The following is a 16,615-nucleotide window of genomic DNA, read 5'->3' as shown; positions in this document are numbered from 1 at the left end:
AAGAGAGTTTAATTTGAGTGCTATTTTATATCACATGAAATAAATCATTAGCCCTTTGTGACTGTGTGTTGAGACTTAAGAATATGTGTGAAGACTTGATTCTGAAAAATATTTATTTAATAACTATTTGTTAAATATTATGATTAATTTGTTTGAGCTTTATAACTATTTTTAGTTGATTAATTATACTATAAGTGGAGTTTTTTTTAAGATGGTCATTTTCTTTACTTATTGATTAATATTTTATTTGGGCCATGTTACTTACTTTGGCCCAATTTCTTTTCTTTTCTTCTCTTATTTTCTCTCTTATCTCTCTTAATCATCTCTAATCATTGGGGTTAAAACCTAAAATTTTTAATCCAAAAAATTAGGTTTTTACCTATAAATAATTTTTCTACTCCAATAGTTTTGGGTTAAAATTCTAGCTTAAGAATATTAAAAAATGAATTTAGGCTAAATTTTATTTCGGTAACTTTTTTTTTAAAATAAAATTTATGTAGATTATCATAATTTATTTTTATGAATATTTTAACTGAAAAATATTTAGATTCCAATAAAAGTTGAAAATTCACTAAACCAACCGGTTGGTCTAAGTTTTCAGTATTGGTCCTAATCATTAGTATTGAACACAGAGTAGAAAGCATGGAGAGAGAACGAGCATGGGTTTTTCAATCATAACAAATATGCTATCCTAATTTGCTACATTTTGTGGAACACAAAGCTTTGGTAGTTATTATGCTGGATAGAAGTTGATCCTTTCCCTCCTACTCAAGTCCCTAATCCTGAGTACCTTCGTTGGTACCGACATGATCAACTGGTGATTATCTATCTCATGAGTACGATCTCTGAATCCTTACTTCATCTCACTGTTGGTTCTGATACATCCAAGGCTTTATAGGATTGTCTTCATACTCTCTTTTCTTAGACCTTTATTGTAATGAAGCTACTCTTGGATTTATCCAAACGCTTGAAGACCACTGATGTCTATATCCAAGAAGTCAAACTGTTGATCAACTTGCTGAAATCGGTGCACCTATTTTTTTTTTTATTTTTTATAAAGATCTTGTTATGTGGACTATTCATGGCCTTGGACCTGATTATAAGATGCTTACCAAAACACTAATCAATGGTGCTCTTCCCTCCTTCATCGAGTTATGTTCCAAAATTCTCATCTTTAAGCAGCAAAATCCCAAAAGAACTTCCGAAATTCACAACGTTAAGCCCTCATCATGGTCAATCCATCGTCTTTTTCCTACTCTCGGTCAGCTAGTGGTCGTGGTGGTGGCAGCAACCGTGATGGAGGAAGTCGTGGTGGTGGCTGGCGTGGCCCAAATTCTTGCGGTGGTGGTCAAAGACATTGGCAGCAATCTGCCCAGCAACAACCTCATTAGTTGCAACCTTATCTTGTTGCTTGCCCAATCTAGTACTATCAGCCACTTTAGCTTAGTCCACAGCCCGTTGCCGCTTTTTGGCCAACCTTCTTGCCACAGCAGCCTCAGCCCACTTGACGTGCCCCCAGGCCTCAAGCTACCCCTGGTCTTGTTGCTGCAATATAAAATAAGAACATTAATATTACCAAAGAACGAAGAACAAAAGAATGGAGAACTGTCTTCGGTTGAGTCACGGACAAGGTCGCTTTCTTTAAGACGTTTTGCAGCTTTGCCCAACATGTGCAAGTAGTTCACCCCACCACGTCGTCCCCAAGATAAAACAGCCCATAATCCTTCTGTCTAGACCCTCCCTTGCACCGTGGAAGATCTGAATACTAACACCCTATAGATACTCAGAATGCTTAGTGTTTATAGCTTGTTTAGACCTTTTTTTTTTTTCTTTCTTCTTCTTCTTTCTTTTTTTTTTTTTTTTTTTTTTTTTTTGCTTCTTATTCGACTAATGAAAGACCCTCATATTTATAATAGAAGAACCAAAGTTTAACGTTGAAGAAGTTGAGGAAACTGTGGCCTTAGAATCATGCCAAAAAATCTGGAAGTGATCACCTAGTTGAGAAAGATTAGGTCTTTTCTTTTGTCTTCAAAACAAAATCTACTTGGTAGAAAAGAAGTGGTCATCCATAAAAATAGGAGAGATACGTTTCTGATTAAAACGATAACTAGGTTTTTAAAATAAACACAAAGTTCCAACAGGTCTTCTCGGTTCACAATGGCATTATAATTGTAACACCTCCTAACACACCCAGCAGACTTGCCCGCATCGCTACAGTGGACCTGAATCAGGCCCAACCCTTCGCTGGAGCCAAGTTTGCACAGCAACCTGAACTAATTTGGTATCCCGACACTGGTGTCACCCATCACATGACGGGTCAGTCGTCTTTGGTTCCTTATATGCAGCCCTATGCAGGTCCTTCTAATGTATGTTTGGCTAATGGCAATAATATAAACATTACCCCTACCGGTAACATCCCTGTTTGTCTTCGTTCTTCTAATTTCCACCTTGCCAATGCCTTTTTTCCTCTTGATCTGTGTAAAAATCTTCTATCTATTGCTCGTTTAACCCAAGATAATTTAGTCTTCTTTGTTTTTGCGCCTCATTTTTATCAAATTTATGACTTACCCACCAGGGTATTACTTTTTCAGGACCCTGTAAAGATGGCCTTTATCCTTTAACTCTGTCTTCCTCCATCTCTATTGTTCCTCAAGCTTATGCCGTCTCTTCCACAATATGGCACCAACATCTTGGTCATCCATCGTCACCCGTCATGTCTCCTATTTGTTCTAGTTTACGTTCCAACTAGATAGTTTTGCCCACACGTTGCTGCGGGATCACAAATTGTGTGAAAAATTTGTTTCAAAGATATAAAAGATTGTATGACAGAAAATGCCAAAAAAATCTTTATATACGAAAGATTTGATTGATACAATCTATATACAAAAGATGATGTGCATGTGAAAAAGATTAATCTTACTTACATTCCTGCATTCGTACATTTTTCGAACTCACCTACTTTAACTCCTCCACACTCAACAGGCATGAACCTTCATCTTTCTTGTTGGATTAAAAGCTGGCAAATCGCAGAGTTGAAACCATTTTCATTCAGTTACAAAGTTGGAGAATCAAAATATCAATTTTATCAATTTACGAAATCACAAATATGCAGATTAAATAATAAGAAATCTCAAATAATAACATCTACCAAGGATCATACATATGATTTTTTAAAATGGATACCGGTAATAGATAACTTATAGCTTTCACTTGCTTACTATTGTTAATGAGATACAAAACACAACCAAAAAAAAAAAACTAAACAAATACCAAAAGAAAGATTAAGCTCCCAATCAAGTATTTAAACGAAAGAGATGTAAAGGTAGTCAAATAACTAAAAAACATCAATGTTTCAAACTACCAACCATCACAAAATTATTCCACTCAAAGTCCCCTAAATAACACATCATGGGTGTGACAGCCCATCCCGAGAAATTTAAAAACGTACGTGTGAAAGGACGAAATTGCCCCTAGTTCGATTTCTTTACGTTTATTGGTTGTTTTTGAGTTTGGTTGGCATGTTGTAGGCCACACACTTTTTCCCACACACCACAACCTTTCCTCCTGTTTCCCTGCATCTGTCCCGAGTCCCTTCTCCCATCCCATTCACCATGTACGTACGGACACACACCCAAAACCCATTAAACTTCCACAGATCGAGGAAACCAAGACCTTATTCGAACTCGTGAGGCTTGTAGGAGTCCAACCATACCATTTTCAGGTAAGAACACCTTCGTTTTCACGTCGAATCCACGATGTCCAATTTCGAGTATTGTTCATGCACACGTGATTTCTCACGTTTTAGGGAATTTCAAGCTTGTAGGAAGCTTGGTGAGGTCCCTAGGAGGCTCAAGGTGGTTCGTTTGAAGGTTTTGGACGTCGGGATCACGAGTTTCGAGGTTGGCCGGAGTTGGGGTGTTTTTGCAGGTGAGATTTCGTGGTTTTTGGCCCTTGAAAGTAGTATGATTGTGTTCCTCTAGTTCTAAGTTTCATTTTGGTACCAATTTTGTGAAATTTGGGTGAAAAATGAAGAAGATATCGAAGTTTGAAGTTTTCCCGATTTTCCGGCGCCGGCGACGGCGCCGGAGAAGACGACGGAATATTCCGTCAAGTCTGACGGAATATTCCTGACGCCGTTAACGAAATCCGTTAGGAATAACGAAATATTCCTAACGGCGTCAACTGACGCCGTCAGTGTGCCAGGCACGTGCCTGCGCGTGGCCGGCGCGTGGGGGCGCGTGCGACGGTGAAAAATTATTTTAAAAATATGGGGATGTTCCTGAGATTGAGTAGATCACGTTGGTGTATTCATACACCCCATTTGAGCATTGTATGAGAAGTTATTTCTAAAGGTTGGTTATGTGTTTTAAAATTGACGTTTTTGTAGTTGTTTCGCATATAGGTGACACCTATCCCGAGGACGAGCGTGGTCACTCGAGGCAGGGGGGCTACGACCCTTCCACATACCAGTGAGTGGGCTTTTGGTTTTCCGTATATACCTATACACATATATTTTCCCAGAAATTGATTTGAATTGTTAATTGCCATATGCCATGCATTATTTTATTGTTGGTTATGCATCGTTAGTTGCATTATTAATCGTATACATATTTATATGCATATTTGGTGCTGTGGACGCACAGGTAAGTGCCAGGTAAGTGTTATTCACGTTTACATTCAGTAGTGGTTTGAGATGCTTAGAGAGCTCATAACCTGCACGCTCGGTGTTAGTGCTCCCGCCCAGAGTAGGGCACAGTCTTTCACGTGATGTTCACCTCCCGCACCACACACTCAGCTTGGATCCAAGTTAGGTGCACAGTCCTGTTGTACAGACCACTTTAGGTGGTTCCGACTCGTAGGTGACCCGCGATTATTCGCCCAGCCTTCACGTGATCGTAGCACTAGAGCGTATATATATATTACACCCAGGCCTGTCGTACAGACCACTTTAGGTGGTTCCGACTCGTGTGCAGGTTCAGATAGTGAGATTGAGACTTGAGCTCTAGATGCAGCCATACAGGTCACGTTAGGTGACTCCGGCTGCCAGATTACATGTTATCGATATGATTTACACCTGAGCACTTGCATTTCATTTTGAGGTTTTGGCATGGCATATTCTTGAGCATGATTGGTATATATATACATATATATATTTTCTGGGAATTATACAGGTTTTACGGCGAGGGGTTAGAACGTATTTGTTAAATGGTTTTCGAAAAGCTTTGTTTTTGCCCACTCACGCTTTTGTTTTGCGCCCCTCCAGGTTTTAGTTGACTAGCAGGTTCGGCGGTTTCCCAGAGGGCTTTCCGGCATTTCTGACAGACATTCACCAGCGTAGGGTCACCTTCGGGTGCACTGTTGTCGCATCATTTTCATTTGGACTGCTTTAGGCTTATGCTCTGAACTTCTGTCTCACTTACGCTAGCACTTGTTTCTATTATTTGTTGTATGCTAGTTTTTATTTATTCGTATTACGATTTTCATTATTATTTTATTAGCTTCCGCACTGTGCACATGGTTACGTCACTTCCACGTGACGGCCAGCATGCCCTGATCTCGATCGGGGTGTGTCAGTTTGGTATCAGAGCGTAGGTTTGGCAGTCCTGTATTTTGTGAGTATTTTAATGGTTTTGGTGTCTTCTGTCAGAATTATGCCGCCTCGTCGGGAACCACGTCGCTCTACTGAGCCTAGCTTCCCTGATGTTGCCCAGCTGGGGGAAGTTATTGCTACAGCCATTTAGTCGGTGATCTGCCCTCCCCAGAGGACTCCTCTGGAGACTATGTACAATTTGAAATTGGATAAGTTTGAAGGTAGTGAGGGTCATGAGGGTGCAGAGAGATGGTTAGAGCATATTGAGAAGACTTTTCGTGTGTTGCACAACCAGGGGAACCTTCCTGTTGAGAGGTGGGTTGAGACGACATCTTGGTTTCTGGGTAAGGAGTCTGCAGCCTGGTGGGAGCAGGAATCTCGTCGTTTGACTCCAGCTGAGAGGACTGATTGGGATGTTTTCCAGGAATTGTTCAGGAGAAGGTTTGTGCCTCCTGAGTACATTGATCGGAAGAAGCAGGAGTTCACTGAGTTGAGACAGGGGAAGTTGACGGCGAATGAGTATTATCGGAGGTTCACCGATCTGTCTCACTGCCATCCAGATGTTGCGAGTAATCCAGCGGAGATGCTTCGTCGTTTCCGCCTAGGTACTAAGAAGAAGTGGCGTTCGATGGCGACCACTACCCACTGTGATACCTACCAGGATTTCTATGAGATATTGTTGAGGATTGAGGATTCAGAGAACATACCGAGTGAGAGTGAGGAGGAAGAGAAGGATGGCAATCAGAAGAAAGATGATAAGGGTAAAGGTCAGGCGTCGCTCGGACCTCGTAGGACACAGAACTTTAAGAGGGGTGACACTAGTTCTAGCTCTTCTAGCGGTGGTTTTAGTGCCACTGGTCAGGGACGAGGAGGTAGGTTTGCTGGTGGTGCCAGAGGGCAGAGACAGGGTGATGATGGTCGAGGCAGGGCCCCAGTTTGCCGTAGGTGTAATAACCGACATTTTGGTGAGTGTAGGCGTGGCAACAGTGGTTGCTTTACTTGTGGGCAGATGGGACATCGGGCTGTAAATTGTCCCCAGAGTCAGCACCAAAAACCGCAGCAGGTTTTCTTGCCGCCACCTGCGCCGATTCAGCAGATTCAGGGTCTGGGTAGTTATGGACAGGCAGGTCGTGGTGGTGCCTACCATTATCAGGGCGATGCTGTTCCTTATGCCTCGGGACAGTATCAGTATCCCCAGGACTCGTATTCCCAGGGTGGTTATCCTCCATATCCTGGCAGCTATATGCCGTATCCTCCAGCATCAGTAAGTGGTTCTCAATGGTTTCAGGGAGGACAGTTTCAACAGGGAGAGATTGTTACGAGTAGTGCGGGGTCTTCGAGGCAGTCTGGTCAGCCCAGTTAGGGGCGTGGCACTCAGAGTCGTGGTGGCCAGGCGAGCAGAGGTCGAGGTGGACGACAGCAGACCCAGAGGCGTATTCATAATATTTCTCTGCAGGATGCTCAGAACAATCCGGATTTGATTATGGGTACATTAAATATCCTTGGTTATTTTGCTAGAGTATTAATTGATTGTGGTGCTACACATTCTGTGATTTCTCATACATTTGCTCAAGTGACGCAACCTCGCCCCACACCTCTAGGGTATGATTTAGAGCTCGCTATGCCTAGAGGGGAGAGATGTATTGTAGATTGTGTGTACCCAGGATGTCCAGTGATAGTAGAGGATGTGGTTATGCCAGCTGATCTTATCCCGTTAGATATTGTTGACTTTGATGTGATTCTGGGCACAGATTGGTTGCATTTCAATCGTGCCAATATTAATTGTTACGGGAAAATAGTTACGTTTCATTGTCCTGGACTACCTGTGGTTACTTTTGTGGGCGAGCAGAGTAGGGTGAGACATGGTGTTATTTCAGCTTTGCGAGCGAAAAGGTTGTTGTCTAAAGGTTGCCAGGGGTACCTAGCTCATGTGGTGTTGGATGAAGCCGCTCCTAGTAGAGTTGAGGATGTGAGAGTAGTCAGGCACTTTCCCGATGTTTTCCCCGAGGATTTACCTGGTTTACCACCGGACCGAGACATGGAGTTTACTATCGAGTTGCTTCCAGGTACTAATCCTATTTCCTTGACTCCTTATCGTATGGCTCCCGCTGAGTTAAGGGAATTGAAAGTTCAGTTGCAGGAATTAGTGGATAAGGGTTTCATTCAGCCTAGTACTTCACCTTGGGGTGCTCCAGTATTGTTTGTGAGGAAGAAAGACGGAACCTTGAGGCTATGTATTGACTACAGGCAATTGAATCAGGTGACGATTAAAAACCGTTATCCGTTGCCACGTATTGATGACTTGTTTGACCAGCTTCGAGGTGCTTGTGTATTCTCCAAGGTTGACTTGAGGTCTGGGTATTATCAGCTGAAGATTAGTAGGGATGACGTTCCTAAGACGGCATTCAGGACTCGTTATGGTCATTACGAGTTTCTGGTTATGCCATTTGGGTTGAAGAATGCACCAGCTGCTTTTATGGATTTGATGAATCGGGTGTTCCAGCCGTATTTGGATAGGTTTGTTATTGTCTTCATCGACGACATTCTGGTGTATTCTAAATCGAAGGCGGAGCATGTTTGACATCTTACTTTGGTGTTGAAAAAGTTGAGGGAACACCAACTGTATGCTAAGTTTAGCAAGTGCCAGTTTTGGTTAGACCAAGTTGTGTTTTTGGGGCACATCATTTCAGCTCAGGGTGTTTTGGTGGACCCTCAGAAGGTCGCAACAGTGGAGAATTGGGAGCAACCACGAACCGTCACAGAGGTGAGGAGTTTCCTTGGTTTAGCAAGGTATTATCGGCGGTTTGTTAAGGATTTTTCTGTGATTGCTTTACCACTGACGAGATTAACGAGGAAAGACGTTAAATTTGAGTGGGATGATAAGTGTGAGCAGAATTTCCAGCAGTTGAAGTATTGTCTCACTCATGCACCTGTTTTGGCACTCCCGGACGATAGTGGTGACTTCGAGGTTTATAGTGATGCTTCCTTGAATGGTCTGGGATGTGTGTTGATGCAGCATCGTAGGGTGATTGCTTATGCTTCACGACAGTTGAAACCCCATGAGTTGAATTACCCTACACATGATTTGGAGTTAGCAGCTATCATTTTTGCGTTGAAGATATGGAGACACTATCTTTATGGAGAGAAATGTAGGATCTTTACAGATCACAAGAGTCTTCAATATCTTTTTACGCAGAAAGATCTTAATCTTCGTCAACGAAGGTGGTTGGAGTTGCTCAGTGATTATGATTGCACGATTGATTATCATCCTGGTCGTGCAAATGTAGTTGCTGATGCACTTAGCAGGAAGTCACAGGGCCGCATTAATGCGTTGTATGCGAGTCGTATTCCTCTTCTGGCAGATTTATGTTCTACAGGAGTGAGGTTGGAAGCAGAAGACCGAGATGTGGCTTTACTTTCTAATTTTCAAGTTAGGCCAATTTTAGTTGATCGGGTGCTTGAAGCTCAAGTAGCTGATCGAGAAACCCAGGAATTGATCCAAGCTCGAGATCGAGGAAGGAGGAGAGACCTCAGAGTTCGTGAATCGGACGACATGTTAATGCAGGAGGGTAGAATGTTCGTGCCTAATAATTTGGATTTGAAGAAGGAAATTCTCGATGAAGCACATATCTCGGCTTACGCCATGCATCCAGGAGCCACTAAAATGTATCATACCATTCGACCATTTTATTTTTGGCCGGGTATGAAGAGGGAGATAGCTGAGTATGTGAGTAGGTGTGCTGTTTGTCAGCAAGTTAAGGCGGAAAGGAAGAAGCCGTTTGGGTTATTGCAGCCGCTTCCCGTTCCAGAGTGGAAATGGGAAAATATCACTATGGATTTCGTGTACAAGCTTCCGCGTACACATAATGGTTTTGATGGCATTTGGGTGATCGTTGATCGGCTTACTAAAAACGAGAGAAAGTGAAAGAGAGAAGTTGAGGTTTGAGAGCGAGAGAAGGGTGAGACAGAGAGAGAGAGAGAGAGAGACGAACCTTCTTGCATGCTTGAGAGAGAGCTCGTCTTTCCTTCCCGATGAGCAACACGTGTATAGGAGTCTGGAACCAAACGTAGTACCCTGACTTTTCCATTGTATTGAAGTGGACTGACGCATGGATCTCTGGGGCAAGTTTGTCATTTAACTGTACCAAGCAGGTAAGACCACGGGAAACAAAGTACACACCAAGGGGCATTTAAACCATTACACTGCTCATGAACAATGTTTTTCACCGGGTTTTAGTATATATAGAATGTCAAAGTTGACAAAGCATTTTGTAAGTGCCATTAGGAAGTCCACTCAATTACCCTTTTATTCTCATAATAATATTTGTGGTTCATTATTTTACATTATTCATTCTAATGTGTGGATGTCTCCAATTACTTATATCAATGGTTTTTATTATTATGTGGTTTTTATGGATGATTTTTCCGTTATTTATGGATTTATCCTATGAAACGCAAATCTGAGATTTTTTATTACTTTAAACATTTTATTGCCAAGGTTCGTAATATATTTCATACAACTATTATGGTCCTCGAAAGTGACATTTACATAAAGTTTGCAATATATTTCATACAACTATTATGGTTCTCCAAAGTGACATCTACATATCCCCATACCTTTGTTATTATTTTCAAGGGTATTCATGTCCTTCTCTTAGGTTGAAGGAAACCCTAATTTTCTGCAGATGTTTAAGTGGTTTCTTGTGTGAAGCCCATTAGTATTAGAGCAGGTTGGTCCCTTGTGTGAAGCCCAATAGCCACACGTGCTCTATATCATCAAATTTGTGTTCCCAACACATGAGGGGCGTGTTGAGAGTATGAATCTCACATCTGAGAAATAAGGCACCTTGCATGTACTTTTAAGAAATTAATATATTCTTCATATTGCTAATTGTTTTAATGGTGAAACTTCAACATTCTCCAATAGAGGAATACTTTATTGTCTAAATGTTGTTATATACTGTCTCTTGTATTTGTATTGTCTTGTTGTCTTGTGACCCTTTGTGATGAATGTGAACGAGGTGTGCTCACAAGAGAGTTTATACAGAAAGAGATTCTCTCCGGATCTCTTTCTCCTAATCCACCAAATCAGTGGATCCATACTATTGAAATTTGATCCAACGGCTGAAATTATTATAACTTTTAAAGTGGGGCCTTATTTGTAGTCGTTGGATCAAATTTCAATAGTACGGATTCACTAATTTGGTGGATTATGAGGAAGGGATCCGGAGAGGATCCCTTTTCCAGTTTATACAGGCTTGCTGCCACCTCACCATCAAAATGATGATAAGTAATGTGTAAGCAAAACCTGTTAAAATCAATTCGCTATTGTCTAATAAAGTTTTTCTTCCAACATTTAACAATTGATTTTAAATGTATGATATTCACACATCATTTTTTACTTTTCATACACCTTTTTTTTTTTTTTTGTTATTTGATATTTTTCAATTCATTCAATTTGACGGTCTAATATTAAGAAGGTATTTGAGAAGTAAAAATGAAAAAAAGAATTTTTTTTTTTTTGGTTGTAATCCAATAATAGAAGAGGAGTGAGTAGACGACAACCCACTGCAGCTTCCTAACATTGAATCGAAAGGGTTGGAGGTCAAACAAGCACTTCTCTTCAGTGGAGGATTTTGGGGCTCTGTTTTGGGGCCCTATTGTGGCTCAGTTTTCATCCCACTTTGAGGCCCTGGTTAGTTTGATTTCAGATGTGTGCAGGGGATTTTTGTCCAGCAAGCGGGTTGGCGGTGTCAGCGGTTGGAAGCTGTTAGGGTTTGCTTTGGTGTTCTTTCAGTTTCGGTCTCAAAACTATGTTTTGGGCTGTTGGGTTACTATAGAGATCTATGTTTTTGTTTGTGTGTATTTCGTTTTTGGGCCTTTTCTGTTGTAATCTGTTATTTTATAAATAAAGTAAACCTTTGAAAAAAAATAATAATAATAAAGCACTTCTCCTTTTCTTCTCTCTCTCTCTCTCTCTCTCTCTCAAGAAACAAACTTGTTATTCTCTCTCCGGATTGGGTTGGTGAATTGAAGGAATAAATGTGCAAAAAATAATGCTAAAAAATTGCTTTATCTCTTGAATACAAGAGTCTGATTCTCATCTCCCAACTCACAAGCAAGTCCTGTCCTCCGTAGCTTCTTCCCTTTTTCTCCCATGACGCCTTCTCTCTCTTCTTCTCTCTGGCAATTTCTTCATCTTTCTATTCCAAATTTCATATTCTGATAGTTATCTATTGGCCCATTAAAAAACCCAATTCCATTCATCCCCTGTTCATCTGTTTCTGCCCACAAATCTCCAGAAACTGTGCCAAAAATCGTTCCTATTTTTTCCTTAATTTACACTTCGATCGTTTTCAGCCCAATTGGCAATTGGGTTTTTGGAGAATTGCGAGACAGCCATGTCGCCAGCTCCAATTGAGCAGGCATTGCCCGAATCGTCGTCTTCGAGCTCCCCTGATGTTCCTGAGATATCTGAGGCTGAGAATCCTCGATTCAAGGAGCTTAGAGGCGTCCAGTGGCGTATTAATCTTGGGATTTTGCCCTCTTCTTCTTCTTCGTCTTCTTCGTCCTCCATTGATGATCTTCGTCGGGTCACAGCTGATTGTAGAAGAGGGTGATTTTGGCTTCTCTTTATGGTTTTCTGCATATATTTGCTTCAATGTTGTTTTAAGTTTCTGTGAGTTAATGATTTTATGCATGGATTTTGCTAGGATAATCGTATTTGGCTGACGATTGTCCTATTGATCATATTTTTTTTTCTCATCAACACATAGGCATATGATAAGTTGGTGTTAACGGTAATCTTGGAAAATTAAAAACTTCTAAAGGGTTTATAAGATAAGGTTCCCGGTTGCGTTAATGGTCCGTGGATTTTTGTAATGTGTTGCTTAAGAGCTTGGAAACAGTAAAACCTTGTTACGTACGTAGTATATCTTTATGATTCAAAAGGTGGCCTCTTGAATTTTTTTGCTTGTATTGGGTCACTGAATTTGAAGGTCAAGAATTTGTCCGAGTATGGGCATATATATTGGATTGCAAGCAATTTGATGGTAATTTTTTGTTTGTGTTTTCTTGTGCTAAGTTTACCTTGTGTACATTTTTAGATATGCTGGATTGAGAAGGCGCCTTCTGGTTGATCCACATCCCCAAAAGGATGGGAGTAATTTCCCTGATCTGACCTTAGACAATCCGCTGTCACAAAACCCAGGTAAAGTCTATGGATCCGCATACGTGAACTGTAGGAGCTCTGTAGAAACACTGCAGATAAACATGCGCGCGGGCATGTTAACCAGTTATTTTGCCAATGTGCACCCTGTACTACAATTTTCTTGAGCTTGATTTATATTAGTTTCTCTGCAATGCTTGTTTCACTTATCACTTTTAGCTTTCTATATGTACCCATTGTGTTGAAATGACCAAAACTATCACATATTTGAATTTGAAAGTGAACTGTCTTTTGTAAAGGGAAACAACTTTCCCCTGGAGATATTACAGTCTAAAATAAGTAAACAACTAATGATCAACTATTTGCACCATTATGATCTCACCTGTAGATAGCACATGGGGTCGCTTTTTCCGGAGTGCCGAGCTGGAGAAAATGGTTGATCAGGATTTATCACGTTTATACCCAGAACATGGAAGCTATTTTCAAACACCAGGATGCCAAGGCATGTTGAGAAGAATCTTGTTATTGTGGTGTCTTAGATATCCAGAGTGTGGTTATAGACAAGGTATACTACAATGCCGCATTAATTTTCTTTTTACATTTATATTTGGTTATCTGCGGGACTCTTGAATGTGGTTTCGTGATTTAACTTTACTTTATATTCAAAGTGATTAATTCTTATGAGCTTGGCATTTAGAGCACTTTGTCTCGCCGTGTTATGCAATTAGGAATAGGTGGACCAATGTTGCAGGCTTGCGGCATTTCTCCTTATTACGAAGTTTCTTGTAGCACTACACAACTTCCCACACTACATCGCTTAGAACCTGCTAGGTTGGTATAAAGGCTTGAATGGCATGGGTCCTGCAATCTCATATTATAATGCATAATGCATGTTTTAGTTATTATACACCATATCCTGATAGAAAATAAATCAAATACTAACGGTCTCCACAAAATGACTAACACTGAGGTTTATTTATTTTAATTTATACTCAGAAAGATTTGTAGGGAGAGATTCTTGATAATCAGATAGTTAGCCAGTCTTTTCTTTTCTGAGTTTTGACTTCTGCGGCAGCAAGTAGAGCTTTCTTAATATTATTTTACAATTTCAGTGACCTAAGATGCTGGGATTTTAACTGTTTTTCTTTGCTTTTTCTGTTTTCACTATAGGAATGCATGAACTCTTGGCTCCTTTATTGTATGTTCTTCATTTTGATGTGGAGCGGCTATCTCAAGTGCGAAAGCTACATGAAGATCACTTCACTGATAAATTTGATGGTCTGTCATTTCATGAAAGTGATCTTACATACAACTTTGAGTTCAAAAAGTTTCCTGACTCCACGGAAGATGAGAATGGCTTAGATGGAACTGCATTGAATGTTAAGAGTCTTGATGAGCTTGATCCCGAGATACAGACCATTGTGATGCTTAGTGATGCTTATGGTGCTGAAGGTGAACTGGGTATTGTTTTCTCTGAGAGATTTATGGAACATGATGCGTACTATATGTTTGATGCTCTAATGAGGGGGGCCCATGGATCAGTTTCTATGGCAGAATTCTTCTATCCCTCCCCTGCTGTTGGTTCTCATACTAATTTACCTCCTGTCATTGAAGCATCTGCTGCGTTGTATCATTTGCTGTCCCTTGTTGATTCGTCTCTACACAGCCACCTTGTTGAGCTTGGTGTTGAACCCCAGTATTTTGCACTCCGCTGGTTAAGGGTTTTATTTGGACGTGAATTTTCACTTGCAAATCTATTGATAATTTGGGATGAAATATTTGCATCTGATAATGGTAAATTATACAAAGGTTCTGAAGATGATGCAGCATCCAGCTTTGCCATCCTTACTTCACCTCGAGGAGCATATATATCAGCCATGGCAGTTTCAATGTTACTTTATTTGAGATCTTCCCTACTTGCCACTGAGAATGCTACTGCATGTCTTCAGAGATTGTTAAATTTTCCCGAGAATATAGATTTGAAGAAACTGATACAAAAGGCGAAGTCTTTGCAGGATCTTGCTTTGAAGAACAATAGCTCACCCTCATTACTTTCATATTTTGGGCCCTATGAACATAGTAAATCAATGACTGTAAGAGGTCATAGCCTTTCAGTTGATTCCGTATCTCCAAAAGCACCAATAAATCTAGTGCCTGAAAGCTACTGGGAAGAGAAGTGGAGAGTTCTGCACAGGGAAGAAGAAATAAGGCAAGATGATTTGAAAAAACAGGTTCCAAGCCAGAAAAAGCGATGGACAGAAAAAGTAAAGTTGAGCCTATCCAGAACAGAATCTGACCCATCTCCATCAAAATCAGAGAATGGCAAAAATAACCCCCGGTTTTCTGTTAGACGAAGGTTGCTGCAAGACCTTTCTCGAGAACTCAGCTCAGAAGAAGATATTGAGACATTGGGTTCTCATGAAAACAAACTCTCTTCAGAAGTAGAGGTCAACAGAGAAGATGGTTTCAATAAGGGCCTTAATTCTGCCACTGAGAAAAGAAGTTTGAATGGAGATCCAGCCAGTGAAGAAAATTCATCTGTTTTGTCAGATCCTACTAGTCTTCATACTGGGGCTAATGGTCATGAACTTGAATCAGAAAAAAGTAGTGTTGCATCAAATTTGTCTTTTGACGAAAATGATGATAATTTGCAGGGTGTGTCAGAGGAGCCACCTCTTCTGGTTTCTGATCATCCAAAGGGTGTCTCCCAAACATCTGAATGCAGCAATCATTCTCCCGGAAATTCAGTGCCAGGAAAGGAACGGAAACTTCTTTCTGGTAAATTTCAGAAACTTTGGAAGTTTGGATGGAATGCAGCTGGTGAAGAGACATCCGAGAAAGGACACAATGCCATTGAGGCTACGAAGTCTTCCCATTGTGAAGGTAATCAGAACGCAACAAGCTCTTCTGTAGCCGAGGGGTCCTGCAGTTCTTTAGTTAGCCACAATGGAGAAGCTGTTGACCAGCATGTGACGGGTACTTTAAGGAATCTTGGGCAGTCTATGATTGAAAATATTCAGGTACATTTCTTGTTGTGCTTTATCGAGGATGTAAACTACAAATTGTTTTTTTCTTCATCCTCGAACTTAATGCTTCTTGTAGGCAGTAAAGTGCTATAATATTCTCTGTTCTAGCTAATATAGGAATGAACAAAATGATTGTTAAAGAGGGAGGAGGCCAATGAAAAATGGTAATAGGGGGTTAGATTGGGGCAATAACCATAAACTAAACATAATCTATAGGATTGATTGTTGACACTAATGGTTATACAACATTCCATGCGACCATAGTTTTTCTTCTAAGTTGGTTCCAACTTCCAAGTGTACTTTTAGGGTTTAAAAAAAAAAGTTGCTCCGAACGACACTACTAACCATATCATCTTTTATATCTGCATCATTGATTCTTAACTAACCATATCTGGCAGGTTATTGAGTCTGTTTTGCAGCAAGATCAGGGTGTTCAGGTTGGGTCGTTGGAGAACTTATCAAAAAACACTTTAGTCGGCAAAGGACAAGTTACGGCCATGGCAGCTCTAACAGAGCTTCGGAAGATCAGCAACCTTTTGTCAGAGATGTGAGGTGTGTGTTATTTACTGTAACCTGTATATAGGTTTTGTATTTATCTATTCATTTAGTGCCAAAATAAATTCAGTTCGTTCATTTCTCTTCTCTTACGCTATCCAGTTTTGGCAGTCGCTATGACAGACGTGTACATATGAATTTCTGTAATAACCTTTGAATCCAAATGTATTATAAGGAGTGCAATGTCAATGAATTTTGCTACACAATCCGGTTACTCAGCATATTGGGATGATGCTTTAGTGATTTGATAGTTCAACAAGTTTAAGGGAATTATGT

At 40.5% G+C, this 16,615-nt stretch overlaps 2 protein-coding genes across 2 annotated transcripts; both read left to right on the top strand.

Annotated features, from left to right (window-relative positions):
* The first annotated feature begins 5,780 nt into the window (after positions 1 to 5,780).
* On the top strand, positions 5,781 to 10,299 carry LOC137732816 (uncharacterized). Its single transcript, XM_068472082.1, has 7 exons — positions 5,781 to 6,939; positions 7,390 to 7,656; positions 8,059 to 8,165; positions 8,286 to 8,354; positions 8,787 to 9,125; positions 9,689 to 9,742; positions 10,249 to 10,299. The coding sequence occupies exons 1-7, from the start codon at positions 5,781 to 5,783 to the stop codon at positions 10,297 to 10,299; spliced, it is 2,046 nt and encodes a 681-aa protein (XP_068328183.1).
* A 1,258-nt stretch (positions 10,300 to 11,557) lies between these two features.
* LOC137730870 (uncharacterized) lies at positions 11,558 to 16,545 on the top strand. Its single transcript, XM_068469862.1, has 5 exons — positions 11,558 to 12,206; positions 12,697 to 12,800; positions 13,147 to 13,323; positions 13,929 to 15,778; positions 16,183 to 16,545. Exons 1-5 carry the CDS (start codon positions 11,992 to 11,994, stop codon positions 16,333 to 16,335), a joined length of 2,499 nt encoding a protein of 832 aa, XP_068325963.1. The 5' UTR covers positions 11,558 to 11,991; the 3' UTR covers positions 16,336 to 16,545.
* The last annotated feature ends 70 nt before the right edge of the window (positions 16,546 to 16,615 follow it).

The sequence above is a fragment of the Pyrus communis genome, chromosome 4, assembly GCF_963583255.1.
Source record: "Pyrus communis chromosome 4, drPyrComm1.1, whole genome shotgun sequence".
Classification (NCBI taxonomy): domain Eukaryota; kingdom Viridiplantae; phylum Streptophyta; class Magnoliopsida; order Rosales; family Rosaceae; genus Pyrus; species Pyrus communis.
The sequence above is the reverse complement of the archived record's forward strand: the minus strand, read 5'-3'. Positions and strand labels throughout refer to the sequence as shown.